This window comes from Phoenix dactylifera, chromosome 7 (genome assembly GCF_009389715.1).
Source record: "Phoenix dactylifera cultivar Barhee BC4 chromosome 7, palm_55x_up_171113_PBpolish2nd_filt_p, whole genome shotgun sequence".
In the NCBI taxonomy this organism is placed as follows: Eukaryota; Viridiplantae; Streptophyta; class Magnoliopsida; order Arecales; family Arecaceae; genus Phoenix; species Phoenix dactylifera.
Genome location: NC_052398.1, coordinates 16407069 through 16428478, shown reverse-complemented (window position 1 = coordinate 16428478; position 21410 = coordinate 16407069). Strand labels below are relative to the sequence as shown.

Sequence of the window (21410 nt, the reverse complement as noted above, 5' to 3'; positions counted from 1 at the left end):
CGGAGTGGTCCTCTGGCAAATGCAATTCGATATCCAAATTGATATTGGTTTGGCCTGAGGGGCCTAAAGTGACCCCGAAAACCATCCATATTGAGGGTTTTCAATCCGGTGAAAGGTGTAGACAGCTTTGTCTTGAATTGTTGACTCGAGCTATTGCCTATGCTTTATCATCAACATCAAGCTAGCCTCACATTTGGAAGAAAGCAGTGAGATGTGGAACCAAATATATAATTTTCTGTTGAAAATTTTAATCATCCCATTACTCATATCAGTTGTCAATCACCTTCACGTATACCAAAGCTGGCAAGGCAGGGATCTTGGGCTAGAGATTTTCCAATATAAAACATATACTTGATAACAAAGGCATCCTCCCATAGGCCTATTTTTCCAGAGTCCGGAACATGTGATATGCATGCATGTGGGCCTTTCAGTTGCTATTTCAACCGCCTCGGAATCCTTTTAAGAGTCAAAAATAGAAAATGAGAAAAAAAACACTGGGATGCTTTCTACCCTTGAGCGAGCTGCTTCTTCTCCTTTTTCTTTTCTTTTCTTTTTCTTTAATACATATTTTATACCGTACGCGTACGAATATACCTAAAATCAAAATACAATAGCATATAGAGTGTCAGTGGCAACTCCTTCTTTTCTGATAAAAAGGTGTACCCTAAGTGATGGGCCGCATTCTCTAAATACATGCTTGTCCTGAAAGATCCTCCATCTCTCATCAGGGATTAAGAGATGGTCCATGTTTTTACTCCTAGGTCTTCCGAATCCATGCGGCAAACGTGGTTGAGTCGGCTTCCTTGTCTTCTTTCTTTCTTTCCCTTTTTTTTTTTTTTTTTTTTTTTTGGGGTTGCACTCGTCAAACTAGCGGACATGGGACTGCCGCAATATCCGAAGGGTATTTTGGTAATTTCAGTCTATCGGTCACCGACTTACGTCCCCCCTTTGGCCTCCTGCGGTCCTGCGCCTCTCTCTCTCTCTCTCTCTCTCTCCCGCTCTCCGGTTTCTTCAGTTCCCGGAGTCTACCGCGCCTTCTTCCCCTCCCTTCGTTTGCCGAATCCACCATGCCGCGCATCGAGGCTTCTTCCAGTGTCGGCAACTCGAGCGCTAACAGCTCGTTTTGACTCACGTAGCAGGGTCCCCAGTCGGTTGTCATCTACTTCTTGGTTCCTTCCCTTCTCGATACCTTTTAGGGCTCCAATTTGATACTGTGCCGCCAATTCGAGCTCGAGCTGCCGCTTCGATTTCGGAGCTGTTTCTGTGGACTGATCGCGATGCAGCCAGGTAATCAAGGTGGAAGGTTTTGCTTCGTTTTCAATTCAGAAACCTCGATTTCTTGTGTTGAATCCGTGTCCATTTTGGTCCTGTTTACCCCCAATCTGTAGTCTTTTTTTTTCCTCTCTTGTGGAATTAAATGGTTCTGCTCCTGTATTCGGAGAGTCTTGACTTGGAATCGAATTTAGAATCGGTTTAAACTAGCTGTTAAGTGTGCTGCGGAAAAGTGCACTTTGTTGTTGATTATTTTTTGAGATCATTTTCGTGATCTGGGAAAGGTTTGCATGTCTTCTTGATGCTTAATGAACGCGTTTCTTTGCCGATTTATCTTAAAATGAAAACTTGTGCATATTTGTTATTTATTAGGGGACTTGGAAGTGTTCATAAAATTGAAGCTCGAGGTACTCTCTTTCATTGCTGTAAATGCCTAAAATTTGATACATATATAGTTGGGTTTGCTTTCTGATTCGGGAAGATGTTTTCCATGTTAAGATGTGAATTTATAATTTGTGGAGCGATGATATGGTTCGCCTGTGTAATGTGTCGATTCTTAAAATTGTCAATCATCTACGTATGTATCTGACCTACAAGCTCATAGTGTTGAATCCTTGGGTTTGCTTCTTCCATGTTACGAGTTTGTGAATGTGATTTGATTTCTTGTTGAGTTCAGGTCAGTTCTGGTCTCTTTTTGGCCCAGAAAAGTGGCGCCAATTGTTCCAGTAATCCTGTTTCATGATTTTTATTTCAAAGAATCTGCAATTTGGAATCGAATTCAGATTTAGTTGAATAAGATCCTTAAGTGTGATGCAGAAAGGTGCGCTTTATTTGGTTGTTCTTAGATCTATTTATTCAATTCAAGTGGGTTTTAGATATGTTATGGTGGTTGAAGCATATAGTGGCAGTTTAGCCAGCGCATTTCTCCTTTTCTCCGTTCTGAGCACTCCAATATTTGAAATGTAATCTACAAGTCTGCTGTAAATTCAACTTAATTTGAACTGCAGCAGAAATGATGTATATTTTTTGTTTTGTGTCGTTTCAGGTTTTGATATAAATAAACTCCGCAAAGAAGCTCATACACGTTGGTTGAAGCCTATAGAAGTTCTTTTTATCTTACAGAATCATGAAAGTTTCCAACTCACTCATAAGCCTCCTGTTGAGCCACCTAGTAATAGACATGATCTTCTAGGATATTAGATATTTTTTTTGTTGTTGATTGAGTTCAATTTGAGTCTTCTGCTGCTTATGTTTGTCGTATCTGACTTTTGAATAGGTGGTTCTTTGTTCCTTTTCAATCGAAGGGTACTTCGCAATTTCCGTAATGATGGACTTTTGTGGCGGAAAAAGAACAATGGAAGGACGCTTGCAGAATCACATGAGCGTCTTAAGGTTTGGTTAGTTGACATATTTATGCTTGTAATGGCAGCCTTTCTGAATGAAGCTATCTTTCCTTCCCCCTCTTTTCTTCCCAACATTTTGCAAAAGTTCTTTTTTTTTGTTTCTCTCTCTCCAGTTGTAAAGTATTGCTTGTGTTTTCTGTCAAATGATACAAAGAAGTGCTATTTCTTATAAGGCAGGGACTTATATAAATCACCACATGCAGTATCTGTACGCACTGATCATTGTTAATATAGCTCCTCATGATACCAGTTCAGCTTAATTGATTGTCCTTATTGAGGACCAACTTGACAAAATGCAACATCTTGGCATGACGTCAATGATTCAACTTATGACCTTGATGATCATACTTGCTCTTGAAATTAGCACAAAACCTAAAGAGCTCCGAGGGTGCCACCTGAAAAATCAAAGGATGAGAAGTAGTGAAAAATTGATATTCTGCTCAAGCAAGAGAGAGGGTTTTTGAAAACCCTGACATTTTTTTTTTAGAGAGAAGAAAACCCTGACAATTTTATTCTGCTGATTTCATGGTATAACTAGCCAAGATCCTTCAGAATGGTTTTTGTGGTCTGCACATAAATGCGAACTGAGATTTGTAACTTTTGCTTGGAATGTGTTACGTATGCTTCCCACATAAGTAAACAATGATGCACAGTATGAAAATGCAAGTACTGAGTCTAAGCTATTTTTCGTAATTGCTGACATGTACTTCCACAATTGTGAAAACTTTCATTTTGAAAGCCAGTATTCAGCAGCTAGATTAGGGGTCACACAATTTTGGGATGCCTTGGGCATCAAAAATCCTATCAACATATTCTGCCCTGATACCAAACCCTGGTAACTTACATCCAAGGTTTGACATTGCCAACTGTATCACCTTGTATTGCTTTCTGTTCCATGTGCTTTACTGGTCTGTATTGCTACTGTATCCACCTGTATTGATCTATATTGATACAAGTCTGTCACTTGTGCTGGTAAACCTTGAGCAGATATAGGGGTTTACTATTCTACGTACATAACAGTTGATGACTGGTATTATGCCCCCATAACTCAAGAACCCAGCTAGTTATTGGAAAGAAATGAGTCACAGCTCTATATGTATGCCAATTTGTAGCTGTCACACATGTTATTTTCTATTTTAACTATCAATTATTTAATAGAGATTTAGAATTTCTCTTTTTGACGGTGATTGACAAAGAGGTGGCTAATATCTCCATTCTTTGACTGTATTACACCTCCTAAATATCAATGAATATTGAATTCTTGGTACAACATGCACATATTTTAGTCAATCAGTAAAATTAGTTACCTTATCTGAAATCAGTTTATACTGCTATTGTTTATGTATTTCTTGTGAGGTCATCTGGACTGGATATTCCTTTCTCTTAAATGATGTTCTGAGCATTCAGTTAACATGGCTAGGTTGGGAATACTGAAGTATTGGCTTGTTACTATGCTCGTGGGGAGCAAAATCCATGTTTTCAGAGGCGCGTCTATTGGATGCTGGACCCGTAAGATTATATATTCCTAGTAATTTTAAAGAATTGTCACGCCTTTTAATCCTATTTTGCTTCTTATTGATCATATAATTTTTCTTGCCTTTTTATTTTATTATTATGTTTGTTTGACTAATAAAAAAATTACTATCTTAGAACATGAGCTTGTAGAACAATACCACTTATTAAATAAGTTTTTCTTCTCCATTTCTGAGGATATCTTATCTCGATTTTCTTAGTGGAATTATTGCCTTTTTTTCTTTTTTATTTATTAATTGTTGGATGTTTTGAAACTTCATCTTGATGACCTACCCATGAAGTTCATGAAAAATTTACACCTTCATATTGGAGAGTCTAAGTTATATTATCAACTAGCTTGACTTTATTAATTGTTAGATGGTAGACATGCACACAATGTGGAACCAGGAAAGGATACTTGTCCAATTTGGGCATATGTTAAGATTTACTTCAACATACATTGTTTCTTTTGTTTCAATGAAAGGTGGGAGTAGACCACCTACAGTTTCATCAGTAGGGAGTAAAACATTTTACAAGATGGAGGTAAAGATAAGTCCATACTCTTTGCAGGCCACGAAGATTCAAACTTGACTCCTCAAGAGCATGGTCTAAAAACCAAAAAACTGAGATCAGGGACACTGCCCAGATAACAAAATAAACACTCAAACAAAAAAGGAAAATAAGGAAATCATTTGCATGTGTGCTATTAGGGATGCAACTGGGTTGAGTTGGGTCTGGGCCCAGCTTGATGCAAATCCAATATCGTAACAATTTATACTGGATATGTCAATTCTTTTATAGAACACTCATATCATTAGAAGATTGTGATGAGTAGCACTATTACATGCCTAGTATTACAATCTTTATGTATTTCAGTAAATTATGTGTGCCTAAGTACACTTTTCTTCTTCTGTGCAGAGCCCATGAGCACATTGTTTTTGTCCATTACAGAGAAGTTACAGAGGTCTGTTACTGATTTCCCTTCTCCAACGCCCACCCCCCCCCCCTCCCCCCCCCCACCACCCGCCGCAAAAACAAAGGGCAAATTCTATATATATGTTTTCTCTTCATTCATTCAATCCATCATCTTCCCTAAAAGTGGAAGAAGATGAAACGAGTGCTGAAAGAAAAAAGAGAAGATCTTGAGAAAGGAAAGACTATATTCTATGAGGAATTCATTAAGGGTTCCTGCTGAACACGACCAGCCAAAGTTATGGGGAAAGCAATGAACAAGAAAACTGAAAAAATATTCTATACTGGACACATAAAAGTATCCTGCAGCACAGTGTTTACACACCTTTGTATCTATATGCTGAAATGAAATTGCTTTATGCTTTATAATCTTCAAATTATCATCTATATTTTCAGAATCGTGCTGACTACACACACACATACATTTATTCATACATTTGGATATATACATGTATGCCGCTGCAGGCACACATACTTAATATATATCTCACAGGCACATACACATACTTGCCTGGTCTAATTTATGACATTTCTTTAAATATTTTTAACTAAATATATATTGCTTGAATTTATGTTAAGATGTAATAATGCATCAATCTGACCTTGAAGTATCAACTATCAGCCATTAAATCTATACAAGGCTTCTGCCTTAATGCACATTGCTACTGTATATTTTTGTTTTAAATGGGGTAAGCAGGATGGGATATTAAATGTTGATCTTGTGGAAGAGAAATCTTGGTTCTCCTTACAAGGTCCGAACCATTCATGTCTATTCAATGCATTAAGGACAGATTGTCAAGAAGATACGAGTCTTCAGGATATCTCATCTGAAAAAGTTGTTGACTATCAGAAAACTGGAAGCTGTAGGTGTCGTAGAGTCGTAGGAAAATACATGGAGAAAAGTCACAATATGCAATGCCTGCTTCTCAAATGTTTGCACTATGGCTCAAGATTCACCAACAAAACTTGATTGACAACTGAAGATTCAGGGCCACAATAAAAGAGTTAGGGTAGTCTCCTTTCTTGGGGAGACCACTTTATGTCAAAAGTGGCAGTGCCTTTTGCAGGCAAAGGTAATAATGTTAGAGCCAGGAGGGGAGAGAGTTTTGGATTTTCTAGGCTATGCTGGAGTTCAGGATCTTGGCGCCTCGTGTCCAAATTTCTTGGTCAGTCACTAGATTAGATGGATTATGGGTACTCTGATAGGAGACCACTCCTAAAACTGTGGGTTCCTTTTGGTGACCGTATCTTTAGTTAGAGTTGCTTGGTGGCTTAAAATTGGGATATGGGTTCACTGATTTTAACTGGATAGCAGAATAACTTCTAAATCAATACTCATGCCTAGATTATTGGTTATGATTAAGTGAACATCATCTCTCTATTTAGTAAAGGCAACAGACCCACTAGGTGAATACAGAAAGATTACATTTCACGAGTTAACATCTCACTTGTTTCCATTATCCAAATAGCTGTTTCTGATTTAAAACAGTAAAAGTGGGAGAATGGATGGAAAAGACTGTGGCAGGACAAATAAAAAAGAATAAACCCAACATTAGTATAACAAAGATGATTTAATTGCTGCCCCATCTCAAACAAAATTCTGGCTCAGCCATTGGGAAACAGAACATTATCTTGATCTTTATTTTTTCAGTTGAGGATAAATGATATACATACGCCTGGGTAACTGTGTGTCACACACACCATTGATGATTAACTAATCTTCTCTTAGGCATAGGTAACTAACAGATACATGATCATGTAGAGTACAAAATTATGATATGAAAAAAATAATTAAAAAAAAAATTAGGCCTTAAGACGTAACAAGGATGTAACGGAACTTAGAACAAATCAGAGGTAGTAATGGCAATGGAAGGGAAAGGATGATAATATCTCAGAAAGTGGTGAGATAAAAAGGATAGAGAACCAGTGGACTAAAGTCTAGTGGAAGAACACACTAGTCACATATTTGCTGGCTAGTAAATGACAGAGCTGCCTCCGAGTACAAAATAAACCTTGTCACTATCTCAACTTTAGTGTCAAGTAATATCATGATACAGTGGCATCGTCTCTGTAAGATGCAATTCTACACTAACTACATTCTCTGCTCTTCATATGCTTGTCCTTTTCTTCTTGCTGTTGTCAAGCAAGTGGTGCATTCATTTTTAATGAGTGATACATATGAATGTGTATTGATTGTGTATTGTTTTGCTTCGCTTTTTCTTGGTTCCATCCAGGGAAGATGTGTTCTTGAACCAAATTTCAGCGTCTCAACTGAATCTTGTCCAACTTTCAATCAGAGCAACAGTGTTACTGATACTCAAGTACAAGGCTTCCCTTCTCAAATTAATGAATTAAATGAACGATGCCAAAACTCTAGAAGTCCAGTATCAGTGGAAGAAGTTAGTTCTGAGTTTGTTACAGGAAACACTGAGAGGCCGCACTTGGATAAAATGGATAGATCAGAAACTTATAATCAGCCATTGCTGCCAGATGTCAGTCAATCACTAAGAAAGCTTGAAGAGCAGTTAAGTTTGGATGATGATGATGGTGGTGGTGGTGGTGACATATATTCCAAGGAAAAATTGCAGCCTAACTGCAATCAGAATGAGGAATCAGAATGTTTAGGGCTGCTAAACTATGAGACAAGGGACCTCTCACAGGAAACACTTGACAGTCTATTTGATCAATTGAAACATGAAACAAATGGTCATATTGAAGAGGCTGGACTGCAAGATGGCTCTAGCACCTTCCAGATCCTGAAAACTCCAGGTATGTCATGCTTCCTTCTTTTATTGTAATTACTATGGTCAAAGTCAATGACTATTGTTTGGGTTGATTAGGTTTGGCCCAGTGGCTATCTTTGATACCTAACAAACCTGATTAAGATAACTTATTGAGAACAGTTTTCATCTGTTTTCATTATGAATTCACTATGCGATCATGATTTTTTGCTAATTCAGTTTTCCATATCCAAGCAAGAGATAATCTTCTTCAAATCACCACATAATTTAGTAAACACAACAATATTTTGCTTATTCCTATAAACTTAATAAGAAAAACGACCTAGAAGAGGCCACTGCTATCAAAGCAAGCCATGATACAATTAAGAATTTAAGATCCTTTAGCTAATTGCCCCTTAATTCATCTTTGATAACCATGCCAGTTACTAATACCAATAAATTTCTACTCCAGACTATTATATAGCTAATTTTTTGAGCACCTTATTAGTTTCCATTGTTATTTACCTTAAAGTTATTCATAGTTTAGTAGCATTAATGATGCATGCATTTACCTTGGGCTGCAGAGTGTTCAGGATGGTCTCATAGCCTGCTAAATTCTATGTCTAAGCTAAATTCTCTTGGAGCTGACTCTGGATTGCCGACTCTTGGAAAAGATAATAACATTCATGGGCTAGAGACAGTGCACTTAGCTGAAAATACTGTATATTCTTCTTCTGCCTTCTCAGGGATATGGTTGGAACAGAGTCAACTTGAAACTCCTCTTGCAACAGATTCTGGTTTGCCATTAGCACAAAAACCGTGGTTTAGCATATGTGAAATCTCTCCAGAATGGGCATTTTCTTTTGAAAGTGCAAAGGTAAACCAATAAAAAGCTATAGAATTTTTTTGATGCTCTATTCTTTTCTATCTACATGTTTGTTGATCTATTTCAGTATTCATTTATGCAAGAAAATTTGTAAAATTACACAAAATTGAGGATGAAAAAACATGTAGAATTTCACAAGGGCATGAGTGTTAGATTTGATAAAGTTACTGCAAACATAATAGATATTTTTCTTAAGTATTTCATAGAGTGCTTTATATATATATAGATGTAATGAAAAGTTACATTCAAGATTCTCCACGTTAGATAGTAGCACATGGTGGGAGACCACCTAACTTTAATGAAGAAGAATGGAAGGAAGAATCTTTTTGGTGGGGTCTTGTACATGTCAAAATGTCTCACTTCTAGCACAGTCAAATTAGATGTGGAAATAGGGAGCTTAACTTGATTATCAATGGTGGGTCCATGAATTTCATATTGTTAAGAGATCATCAACAAGTTGAATCACCATTTTCATAAGAGAATGGTTAGATCATCCTAGTTGCAAAGTATTGCTTTCTCCCCTTCAAAATAATATATATATATATAAGGACTCAAGCTGATGTTAACATCATGTGGGCAAGGTCTCGCATACTTACTTTCCGTGACAATCTTGATTGGACAATCATGTTGAGGTGATTGAAAGTTGAACAAAATATACCAAAGAATGTTGAACCATAAAAAAATTGATATTTACTCCATGAGTCTAGCCAGGGATTAACGACAAAGAAGAGCCAATGTAAATGCCTTAGTGATAGAAGTTATTAAATAATATTTCGTAGAATAGGAAATCAAGAATTTTTCATACTCTCCAGTATCATCAATTTTCCCTTCTCTGCTCTCTCCTTCTCCCCCCCCCCCCCCTCTTCTCTCTCTTTCCACACACAAGCACAAAGAAAAAGAAGAAGGAAGGAAAGCAAAAAAACTCAAATACAATATAACCCACAGTTAAGGATCTACAAGTTTATCAGACAATTGAAAGGTTTGCTACTGAAGACTTGTTTTTTTTTTTTTCTTTTTCTGCAAATAATGGTGGGAGCCCTAATCCCACCATGGTCTCTCTCTATGATGCACCCTTTTCATTATCGTAACAAAAAGTTAGTTGGATCTTGGACCTCAAAAGAGAAAAAAAAGAAGAAAAAGGGGTCATCCAGATTCTCCTCCCTAGTGGAGATAGGGTGGAGCCACTGCCCTGTAGCTAATTTGCAAAATTAAACAAATTTCCAGACCTTCTCCCAAATGGATTGGTGTGATTGCTGGGCAATAACTCAATATATGGTCTGCTGCAGAAGGTTGAAGTTACTGAAAGGTTCTAGGGATTATCAGCTTGCCTAGGTGGAAAGAACTTTTTTAGAGCTTGGGGACTTAGAAAATTGCAATAATTTGTTTTGGAATATTAAGGTCCTAGTTTTTCTGCTCAAAGAATTTAGTGGTCCTTGCTACATCAACCAAATTACTTATGGTTGAATTTTGTAATGGTGCATAAACAAAGAGATTGAGGACATGTAAGAGAGTGAAGAATGTGGGATATGAACTACATAAGTTGGTGTACGTCAATATGAAGGCCAAGTTTATTCTCTTATGTAGAGATGTTCGTATGTTCTATCTACAATTAATAAAAGTACAAGATATCCAATGTTATGTGCTTATTCATTAGTCGATATGAATTTTTTTTTAACAAAAATTGAGGGATTAGTATCTGTATTAGTGGTGCAAGGTAGTTGTTTCTGATGTGTTATTGTGTATGGATGGTTGCTAAAGGGAATTTATTGCTGTAAATTATTTATGTTGATGTGAATGACTAAATTATATGGTGAATTTCAGATCAAAGGGTTTTCTTTTGGGGAACTAGGTGGACTGATCCTGCTTGAAGAGGATCATCGGAGGTTGGCTCCCCATGAAAGGAATTGTTTTTATCAGTTTCTATATATCTGAATCAATCACGTATCTTCCAACATGGCCCTTATCAACAAATTTTATCATTTTATCATCTAATTCGTAGATTGAACCTTTAGATCTGCAAAAACTGAAAAGTTGAAAACCACAATAGACAAGAACTTCAAACCATGAGCAGAATTAATGCTTTTTGGAATGGTCAAACACAAGTTAAAAAAGGGAAAGTCAGATAAATCCCTCTACTGTTAGATATCATATGGAATTATGTTTGTCGAAGTAACATGCAATAGTATAAACCAATATGTAGCAGCATGAGCTGGCCCAGGTGGTGCAGAAGTATGCGAGAATTGTACCAGTAAACTCTGACATAGTTCATAATGCAGGATATCATGTTGTAGGTACTGGAATTTTATATCTTGAAGACAGGACCTAAATTCAAGATGAGTTCTTGAAGCAATATTAAACACTGCAAGAGCTTTTTTTCTTTGTTTATCTTTGGAATTCCAGTTTTAGTCTATGAGTCTAATGTCACTTTTCACATTTTAGGTTTATTTTAATTAAATTTTGCATTGATTTTTTTTGGGCTATTCTAGAGCCAGTTTTGAATGCCTGTCTCAACTATCATGTCTTGGTTTTAGTTTTAGTTGTAAGGTTGATGACAAAGTCCTGTGGTCCCTGGGATTTACTTTAGGAGTATGTACGGACTCCATTGGGAATTTGGGACCCATATTTTGTGAAGTTCTTTCATTCTTTCTTTATTCTTGCATAATCCCTTATTTACCTTGTCATGAAAGGCGTTCACTCCTTTCTTGTCAGCCATTATGTCTTCTTGGAGATGGGAGGTGATTTAATAATTAAGCTTTGTATTTCTAGCACTGCAAGGGACCCGATAGCCACTTCCATCTATAGTTAATAATTAAGTTTTTCTTCCATGGTGATGATTACATGCATGAAGATGATGTTTTGTTCAAAACCCTAGGGAACAAGTCCAACATGCATCTGATGGCGGTTCCACCAAGGCTGCCTCTTCTCATTGTGTGAGTTATCTTTTCAGTTCCTTTATATCATTAACTTTGGATTATTCAACCATTACCAAGACCCCTCATTTCGTACCCCTTTACCATCATTGGTCTCAGATTTATGTTCCTATCCTTTCAATTTGAATTCTCAAATCTAATCTACATCAGATGTGGTAAGAACTCCAGCAAACTGTTATGTTGTTGAACTCTTTCATCAGAGCTTCAGTTAATCAATAGCTGTATACTTCTACCTAAAATTTTTTATAAGGAAACATCCTCATATTTTCTAGAGAGATAATTATGATGCAACATGATGTAAAACATCATGATCTAAGAGGAGATATGAAGAAGGAATGAAACTCTTATCCAGTTGTAAATCAATTAGAGAGTGATAAAAAATAGTCACTCTCGGTCACTGGTTACGAGATCTGGATTCTTGTAAGTGCCATGTCTAAAGGCACCTAAACACTCTTAAGAGATAATCTATCGCCTTCAGGATTTTCTCAATCCAATCTACAAATATAACAAGTCTTTGATATTCATAACCAAGATAGGATTCCAAAAAACTACTAAAGATTCCCCCTGAGCCTCTGCAACCCGACCCTTCATCCTTCCTTCCAATGATGCTAGTCCAGCTGGGGCTTGACAGATGATTAGATCTTCAAGCTTAATGAAATCACCACAAGGGCAAGTCAAATGCATAGACCCGAAATTTGATTGAAACTGTGTGTCAAAACATTTACAAAAATTTCAATGCAGATTCTATGCATGTGCTAATTATAATGTAAGCTTTGACAAAACATGAACAAGATTTGAATCTTCACCTTTCTTGATGGCTCAAACCAAGGATTGCTGAACCGGCTCGCATCGGCCGGTTCAGCCCATACCGAACCGGTCCAGTCTCTGACCGGGTCGGTTTGAGCATAGAAAACAGTTCCAGCCTCTACAAGAGCGAACTAGATGGAACCGGACTGGTTCCGTCCGGTTTGGCCAGGACTCAGTGCGAACCAGCACCGAGTCTGGTTCGATCTGCCACAACGCACCGTTCGCGCTGTGCCATTTAATGTCACAGCTGCGCGCCGCGCACGTGTTGTGACCTTTTTGGCCGGTTTGGTACCAGTCCGGTGGCCAACCAGTACGTCTACCGGTACCGGTTCAGCGATCGTTAGGTCAAACTATATTGATTCTTTACGCTAGGTGAGCTCACCCTCAAATTTCAACTTCATCAGCATCTTTATTTACTTTTTTGAACCTTACAACTTGATAATGCACACCAGATGTGTTACATGATCCTGACTTTGACGGTAAAATGTTTGGATTCAATCTTATATATCTTTTAGCTCCATTCTAGGAGAAGATGAGCCTCTCATCATACATCCTTAAGCAAATTTGGATAGCTGTCAGTTTGTTACTAATGCCAGATTCAAATATTCACTTCTTCTAGAACAATTAATCATCATACCTTGTAGTATTTTGATTGATTGTCCAAAAAATGGCAACTGTACATTAAATCCATCTTCAATTGCCTCTTTTGAAGATAGATGGGTAAAGTGATTTTCTTCTTCCTTGATTAATCCAACACAATTTTAAGTTATACCTCATGGATATGAGTGATGTATCGTTCATTGCCCTCGTCCAGAACAGCATAATGGTCCAAATTATTACTGATTCTCTCTTGGTCATGAAGACACAATCTGGAGAACAATGTCCAACCTCCCCAAACTTGAAGCTACTTTATTTGCGCATGTTTATTGTGCTCTCAGCCTTCTTTAATATCGTCCCACCTGGCATAATAAAGGTAGTATGCTCCCTTTTACCCTAGAGGTACCCTTATGTTAGTGGATATTGAAGATAATTTCACATTCAAAACACTTAAATGTAATTTATTGGAACTTCTCTTGGATTTAACATGTATCTAGTTCATTTGTACAAGCATCAGGAATAAGCATAAACCTTGTTTTAGTAATTTTAATACTTACTTTTATATGGCAGCATTCGGACACTCCCTTTGTAAAGAGTGAGTAAAACATACCATATCAAGTTATCAACACTTTATCCTCTTCACACCCTTGTTGAGCATCATAAATGATATAGATTTTTGACACAATCTTCTCTGGCATGGAACAAACTCACGTCACACAAACGCAAAAGGAAATGGCTGTAACAAAATCTCTTCTAGATCAGGTTTCATCAGACATTGTCTCGAAAGGAAATAGTAACCGAAGAGAGGACACTAGGCAGTGCATTGGATTAATTTCATAGGTTTTCTAATACTTTGTCATAACTGTTGTTCTCAAACAACAGCAATAGATTTATCATTTACCCATGTTGTTGGGTGGATCTACCATGAGCTTGTAGATCTGTAGAGTTCTATTAAAGACCTTTCAAGAGACAATATTGAATTAAAGATTGAGGAAAAAGCAGAAAGAAAAGAAACTAAGAAATGAAAGTATGAGAATAATCATGAACACTAAGCATCGTGTCCTTTCTTTGTTTCTTAAAAGCCTTAGGATCAAGGTTCATCATATTTGTGCCAAACTCAATGCTGCTAAGATGCTGGTACAGTGTCAGTACATCTGGTACAGAGGTTGGTTTGGCATATCAAGACTTAGTACGCCATCCGTACCAAGTGTCGATTTGGTATCGGTTATGGTAAGATACGTGCTGTATGGGTGGTATGCACCGGTATGGCGAACCATGCTTAGAGTGACTCCAACTTAGGAACAAAAACAAAAATATCGCTATTAAGGGGGTCCACAACTAATAAAGTACAGATAATATGATGCTGATTAGGTTCAAAGCTACCTACTTTAGGCCTAACTACATACAGAATTTTGAATTACAGCCCAAAAATAAACTTGTGACTAATGCAGAATGAACTGAAAATCTAAGAAATCTCCATCAAATTTCAATTGTTTTTTGTTATTTAGAAGTATCTGACTTGGAGACCCTTCTCATTCTAGCCTTTGTCATTAGCAACAATTTGTTGGAAAGTTTTGTGACATTACTACATTTATTTTTTCTTATCAGGGAAAAAATATAATAGCTTTATTGTCAGATGATATGGTGTTAATTAATGAGAAAAGTGCATGAGTGAATTGGCTTAATGGAAGGACTTAAAAAGATTGGGGCTTAAATATCAACCAAAAAAATTAGAGTATATTAAATGCAATTTAGTGAAAGTGGAAATCAAGATAAGACCTTGGTCTAAGTTGATGGACTGGAGATACCATAGATTGATAAATTTGGTTATTTAAGATCTACTACGGAAAATAATGGAGAAAAAGTTGAAACCGAGCTTTAGAATTAGGGCCAATTGGATGGAGTTGGGTGGAGTGGAGAGGTACTGCCAGGGTCTCATGTGCTTAGCATATACTTGGATCATTTAAAGAAAATATTTATGAAAGGTGTTGTGTGTGGTTCAACATGGTTTGTCGTATCAGCCCGAATCGGGCGGTACGGGGCATACCGTACCATACTAGTTTTGTACTAGTACCAGTATGGATAGCGTATTGACACTCGGTATGCCAAAAAAATTCTGTATTGTACCGTACGGATACTGTGCTAGTAAGGCACTGGTACAGGGTCCAGTACCTAAATGGCGAACCTTGTGGTTCACAATGTTAGGCAATAAAGAGGGCCCAAAAAACAAGTTGAATGTAGCAGAAATGGTAATGTTGAGATGATTATGTAGTAAAATTAGGAGCATTAGAGTAAGGAACATGGTCTGCCGTACCGGTCCGTACCGGCCGGTACGTACTGGTCCGGCCTGGGACCGGTACCGGATCAGCGTGAAATCCGGTACCGGTAGTTCGGACCGGTACGTCACCGGTACGGACCGATACGCCACCGGTACGGATTGGTACGCCACCGGTACGGGCCGGTACGAGACCGGTTTCGTACCGGTTCGGGCCGCCACCGGTACGCCGACCGGTACCGGTACGGCAGACCTTGGTAAGGAATGCTTAGAGGAGTTACAGGAGTTGAGAAGTTAAGGACAAAGTGATGGAGAGTCAACTGAAATAGGATGTATATGTGGAATGAAGATCCAAGGAGCTCCAATAAGGAGGTTCACTTTGATATTTTAGGGGAAGACATATTGGTGACATATGTACAAGCAGCCACTTTAATCATGTTGAAAAGCTTGAGATAAGATTAATGGTTGCCAAAAATAGGAATGCTTGGTGATTTGGAATTCTTAAAGTTAACACAAATAGCTGGGAAAAAGCTTGATGGTTATGGTAATGATTGTTAAATGTAAGGAACCATGAACATTCTTGTTTCTTTCTTTACAACCATATTGTTAATTTTCCTTTGCATCATTAGCAACGCTATCTAATGCTACGAAGAACCGGCAGCCCTAAAACTAAACACAGAAGTGCACAGTACAGGTTGTTATTGTTGGAGACTTTCTTTGCAATCCTTCAGGGCACTCATGGGCCATATTATTTGGGGACACTGAAGTTCCTGTAGAAGTTGTTCAGGAAGGTGTCTTCCGTTGCCTGACTCCCAAGCATGATACTGGAAAAGTCAAATTGTGCATTACATCTGGCAATGGGGAACCCTGCAGTGATGTACGAGAATTTGAATTTCGTTCAAAGCCTGAAACCATGAGTTTCAGTAGCACTTTACAGCAAGCAGAAACAATCAAGAGCACCGAGGAACTGTTGTTGATAGTCAGATTTGTAGAGATACTTTTATCTGGGCATCACAATGCATCTATTCTTCAAGAAGGTGATGTTGATCCACATATTGATCCTTCCAGAAAATTGAAAATAAATGAAGATCGGTTAGGGGAAATTGTTGAATCTCTTCTAACTGGTAGGGAGACTCCAGCAAACACAATGGATAGGATTTTGCAAGAACTATTAAAGGATAAGTTGCAGCAGTGGCTATCGTCTAAACATTTGGGAAATGCAGACCAAATTTGTGTGTTGTCCAAGCAAGAGCAATGCATTATACACATGATTTCTGGCTTGGGTTATGACTGGGCCTTAAGTCCAGTTCTTAATTCTGGCATTGGCATAAATTTCCGTGATCCAAATGGATGGACTGCACTTCATTGGGCTGCATGTTTTGGAAGGTAACTAAAATTTCATAAAGCTCACATTCTGTTACAGATTATCGCTAGTGGAATAATAAAAGTTTTATATCCAATGGTGGAGCCCATGGGCTTATAACAGAAGTATTAAATTGATGTAGAATTTGATTTTTCTGTCTGTGCTGCAAAAAATTTGCTTATGAGTCTTGGAAATATTGATTGTCACAGGGAGAAAATGGTTGCTGCACTTCTTGCTGCAGGTGCTTCAGCTGGAGCTGTGACGGATCCCACTTCACAAGATCCAGCAGGCAAAACACCAGCTTCTCTTGCTGCTGCCAATGGCCACAAAGGCCTTGCTGGGTATCTTTCAGAAGCTGCACTAACCAACCATCTTTTTTCTCTTGTAACGGGAAAAGGTGAGATTTCCAAAGAGTCTGGTCCTGTGGAGGCAGAAGGAGTGGAGACCATATCGCAGAGAAGTGCCCACTTACAAGGTGGTACGGAGGATCAGCTTTCACTTAAAGATTCCTTGGCAGCTGTCAGAAACGCAGCTCAAGCTGCAGCACGAATACAATTTGCCTTCCGTGCTTATTCTTTCAGGAAAAAACATCAAAATGCTGCTGACAAGTATGGTTTTTCTCCAGATGACATACATGGAATTTCTCGGGCCTGTCATGGTCTTTGTAATCTGAAGTTTCAAAAAGCAGCTCTGTCTATTCAAAAGAACTATCGGTGTTGGAAGGGACGAAAAGAATTTTTAACCTTACGTAAACATGTTGTAAGGATACAGGTAACCGAACTGCCATGATCATTTTCTTAATGCAATGCATATCTGCATGAAAATTTAATTGATATTATAACATAGTCAGTCTATAAAATTAAAGTATTCTCTAGTGGTACATGCCAAGATTTTTCTACCACCGTAAGACACTACCATTGGCTCAAGTGCTAGATCATTGAGAAATACATGCAAATCCCACCAGGAATTCCAAATGTTATTTTTGCTAACTATATTAGTAGAGCAATGCCGTACTTCCTTTCAGTTATCAGCTCTCCTGAAAACTAACTTGAACTGCTCTTGAACATTCATAGTTGGACAATAGACTCAAATCAGAGCTATGCAATTAGCTGATAATAGTATATGAGCTTGAAGCAAGGTTTACCATGAGGTGTAGCAGCTGTAGAGCCTGATATTTAGTGTAAAAATGTCGTATGACAATTATTTACAGACATGACCTGAAACATTATCGAACTCATGTACTTCGTGATGACATGGATTTTTTACTTATAGAAGGATGCACCATATTCTGACAAACCTTTAACTCTCTTGTAGATGTTAGTTATTTTCCAAATGAATAAACAACATATGTATTTTTCACTTTCTTCTTATTTTTTTCACCTTTTCTTTTGAATATTTTGACAGGCTCATGTAAGAGCTTATCAGGCAAGAAAGAAGTACAAGCTCCTTTTGAGTGTTAGTATCCTAGAAAAGATAATATTGCGGTGGTATAGAAGAGGAGTTGGCTTACGAGGATTTCGGGCTGAAGCAGAATCAATCAATGAAGAGGAAGAAGCTGACATACTCAACGTCTTCCGTAAGCAAAAAGTGGATGCTGCTCTTGACAAAGCTGTCTCAAGTGTTCTATCAATGGTGGACTCCCCTGAAGCACAGCAGCAATACCGCCGAATGCTTGAAAGATACAGGAAAGCGAAGGTAACAACTTGTAACGTCAATAAAAAACCATATACTTTGCAAGCTGACAGCCTGACATATCCGGGCCTTAACATTTGGTGTTCAAAAAATATTGTTGATTGACCATTTAACTATGAAAACAATAATTGTTGGAACACTTTTTCCCCTGCAAAACGACCTAGGGCCTGTTTGGTAACCTGGCTTTTGGTAAATCAAGTTGAGGTTTAATTTGAAGTTTTGGAATGTCTTGTGAAAAGTTAAAAGTTTCTTATAGCGTGGAATGGAAAATGTCAATGTGGTATTGGTTTTAGATTTTATGGTCTCTCCTTCCTCCCGTGTTAACCTTCCCTTTACAGGAAAACAAAGATTTCATCCTAAAACTTTTCAAATTAAAGTTTTTATGAGCAGTGAATAAACAAAAGTAAAGGAGCATGATTCTGAAAAGTATTTAGATTTGACCACAATTTATTATTTAAGAATTAATCATAAGTTCCTTTTTCCTCTTCACAGGCAGAGTTGAGCAAAGTAGAAACCTCAACAGCCAGAGTCGCAGATGATTGCGAGTCACTACAAACTGAAGACTATTTCGATCAGGTTGTGTGGAACTAATGAGCTTTTAGAAGTAATAACCCTCAAACCCCACAAGAACTTGATTTTAAATAGTCATTATGAGTTTGTTAATACTGGTCTATCTACAGGCTGATGAGCAGCATCTAAAGCAATGTCAAGATTTGCAGAAAATTGCGAGTTAATAGAAAACGATGACTTCTGTATCAGTTTACAAAAGAGAAGACATTAGCTCAAGTCAAACTACCGACCATTGGGTTGTCACAGAACTCAAAGAGTGATAGTTAGGTTCGTTGCATTCAGCTGCCTGTACAGATATATCAAGTTGTGCAACAAGCCCTATATATGTTTGGTGTAAATTAATGTTTAGTTTCTTATATCTAATGTAAATGCTGGTCTGTCATGAAATGCGACATTTGCCTGTTAGATAGTTTGTAACAGTAGCTGCCGGTATTTGTGTAGATATTGTGTAACAGTAGCTTCCTGTATATGTGTTGCTCATTGTTGATGAGCCTCGCCACAAGTGTGGCCTTATGCTACTAATGCATGGTTTTCATGCACTGGTGATTGCTTGGTTGCAGTATATTTCTGGCATGTGGTCCCTTAGTTGATCGTAAAATGGAAGCAACGTATTGAAAGTTTTATTATGATACATGATCACAAGCTTTTTATCTGCTGCTTATTATTGTTTTTATTTTTCAGTAGAGGCTTGGATTGATGGAGATGTTGGCAAAAATAGGGAAAAATAAAAAGGGGGCAAAAAAAGTGTTCTTCTAGTAAATGGATGTACTTGAAATGTGCACTTGAGATTTTTTTTGGGGGGAGTGAACAGTATCAAAAAAGAAAGTTCCAGGGTCTGTGTTTGGATATCACTTACAGCTTGGAGTAACAAAAACAACTATTTCTCTTCATTATATTCATAAAGAAAGTATTGTATCTCCAACGCCCAGAACCATGGCACTAGGGATATCACAAAAATAATTAGGTTGGACTTGGACATCTAAGCAAACAAAAAGAAAATCTAGATATCATCCTTCTATTCATCTGTGCACCTTCAGCATCCGTTTGGTTCCTACCATATATAATATCAAATGCCATATATCTTGCTTTTCTTTTATAAATTTACTCTCATCTCTACTACAATAATGTCCAAAGCAAACAAATTATGTTTGAAACACATACCTTTGTAGCTGGAGTTTTCCAATCAAAAGAGCATAAATAATAATGTCACTAACAGAAGCATGATAAAATTAAGGGAGGGAGAAAGAACAAACAATTTAGTCACAATAAATCTATTTCTTGAAATTAGAAATCCAAGAAGAAGTCCAAGAGCGATCAACCCACTTCCATTTTATCTCATCTCCCACAAGAAAATTACAACCTTCTTACTCCCTCGAATATTTTTGCAACAAAAAAAAATATATATCCTTTCACATGCATTGGGAATCCACACTATTTTTTAGTAAAGAGATCCTTTGTGTTGCTTGTTTCATGTACACAAAAAACTCTCCAATCCTACTGATGCTGATTTGGCAATTAAACATTTAATAACCTTTCTGGGTTGCACCAAATCCCACAAGTGACACCAATCCCTTTACACCATATTGCAGGAGAACTTTTGATATGCACAAAATGGACACTCCTAAGATGGTACTTTAGTAAACATCAACCAAGTATTCACTTTCTAATGAATTACTGAAAAAGAAAAAGGTTTAAATAAACTAAGCAATGATCTCTAAGAAGTCAAGCCCACAGCAATACAATTTTTAATGAACAAATAATAATTCTTTACATGCTTCTTCCTCTCGAATACATATGAAATACATGCTTGACACCAGTATGTAGCACAATCACCTTGGTGCAACATAGGATGCTAAACCTGTTGAATTAAAACTCAACAGGTAATTGCATCTTAAATCAAGCACCTTGACATGGCAATCTCTGCCCGTTACTACTAAAATATTTATAGCTAAAGGAGGAAAAAGCAAGCAGAGCATATGGTTTGCAACTAGATCGGCATCACTGCACTATAAAAAAGATGGTTGGTATCAATCACCTTCAAAAACTATTCCAACGGAATGCTTTTAATAAAGCGTTTTAGTAGTAATAATTCATCGACACTAACAGATGTCTCCTTGAAAAGATTGATAACCCTAGAAGTGCAAGGCACCTTTATATTATTACTTTCTTTAATTTCATTACCGAAGACTTGAAGGGCAGTGAGCACTGGCCACAAGTCATGCTTACAAGAATAGTTTGAAATCTAAAGAATGAATAAGCATCACAAATAATGTGTTAAAATAAATAGTAAAATCATCATACTCTTCGAAATTTAGAAATATACAACTGCATGCAAAAGAACTGCAAATATTTAGGAAACTAGGACCAAGAACCGCAAATTTGTTGAATCTAAAGAACTGTGAATCTGCAAT

At 37.4% G+C, this 21410-nt stretch overlaps 1 protein-coding gene across 6 annotated transcripts; it reads left to right on the top strand.

The window, feature by feature from the left end:
* Positions 1-965: 965 nt before the first annotated feature.
* Positions 966-19625, top strand: LOC103707854 (calmodulin-binding transcription activator 4-like). 6 transcript variants are annotated; one of them, XM_008792536.4, is made up of 12 exons: positions 966-1287; positions 2318-2443; positions 2549-2664; positions 4096-4184; positions 5106-5151; positions 7394-7928; positions 8464-8756; positions 16069-16760; positions 16947-17508; positions 18142-18432; positions 18922-19005; positions 19110-19625. In XM_008792536.4, the coding sequence occupies exons 1-12, from the start codon at positions 1278-1280 to the stop codon at positions 19161-19163; spliced, it is 2898 nt and encodes a 965-aa protein (XP_008790758.2). In that variant the 5' UTR covers positions 966-1277; the 3' UTR covers positions 19164-19625. The 6 variants fall into 6 exon arrangements, with proteins under 6 accessions (XP_008790758.2, XP_017698488.2, XP_017698489.2 ...); XM_017842999.3 differs by having other exon boundaries at positions 966-1296; XM_017843000.3 differs by having other exon boundaries at positions 966-1296; positions 18922-19033.
* Positions 19626-21410: the final 1785 nt, after the last annotated feature.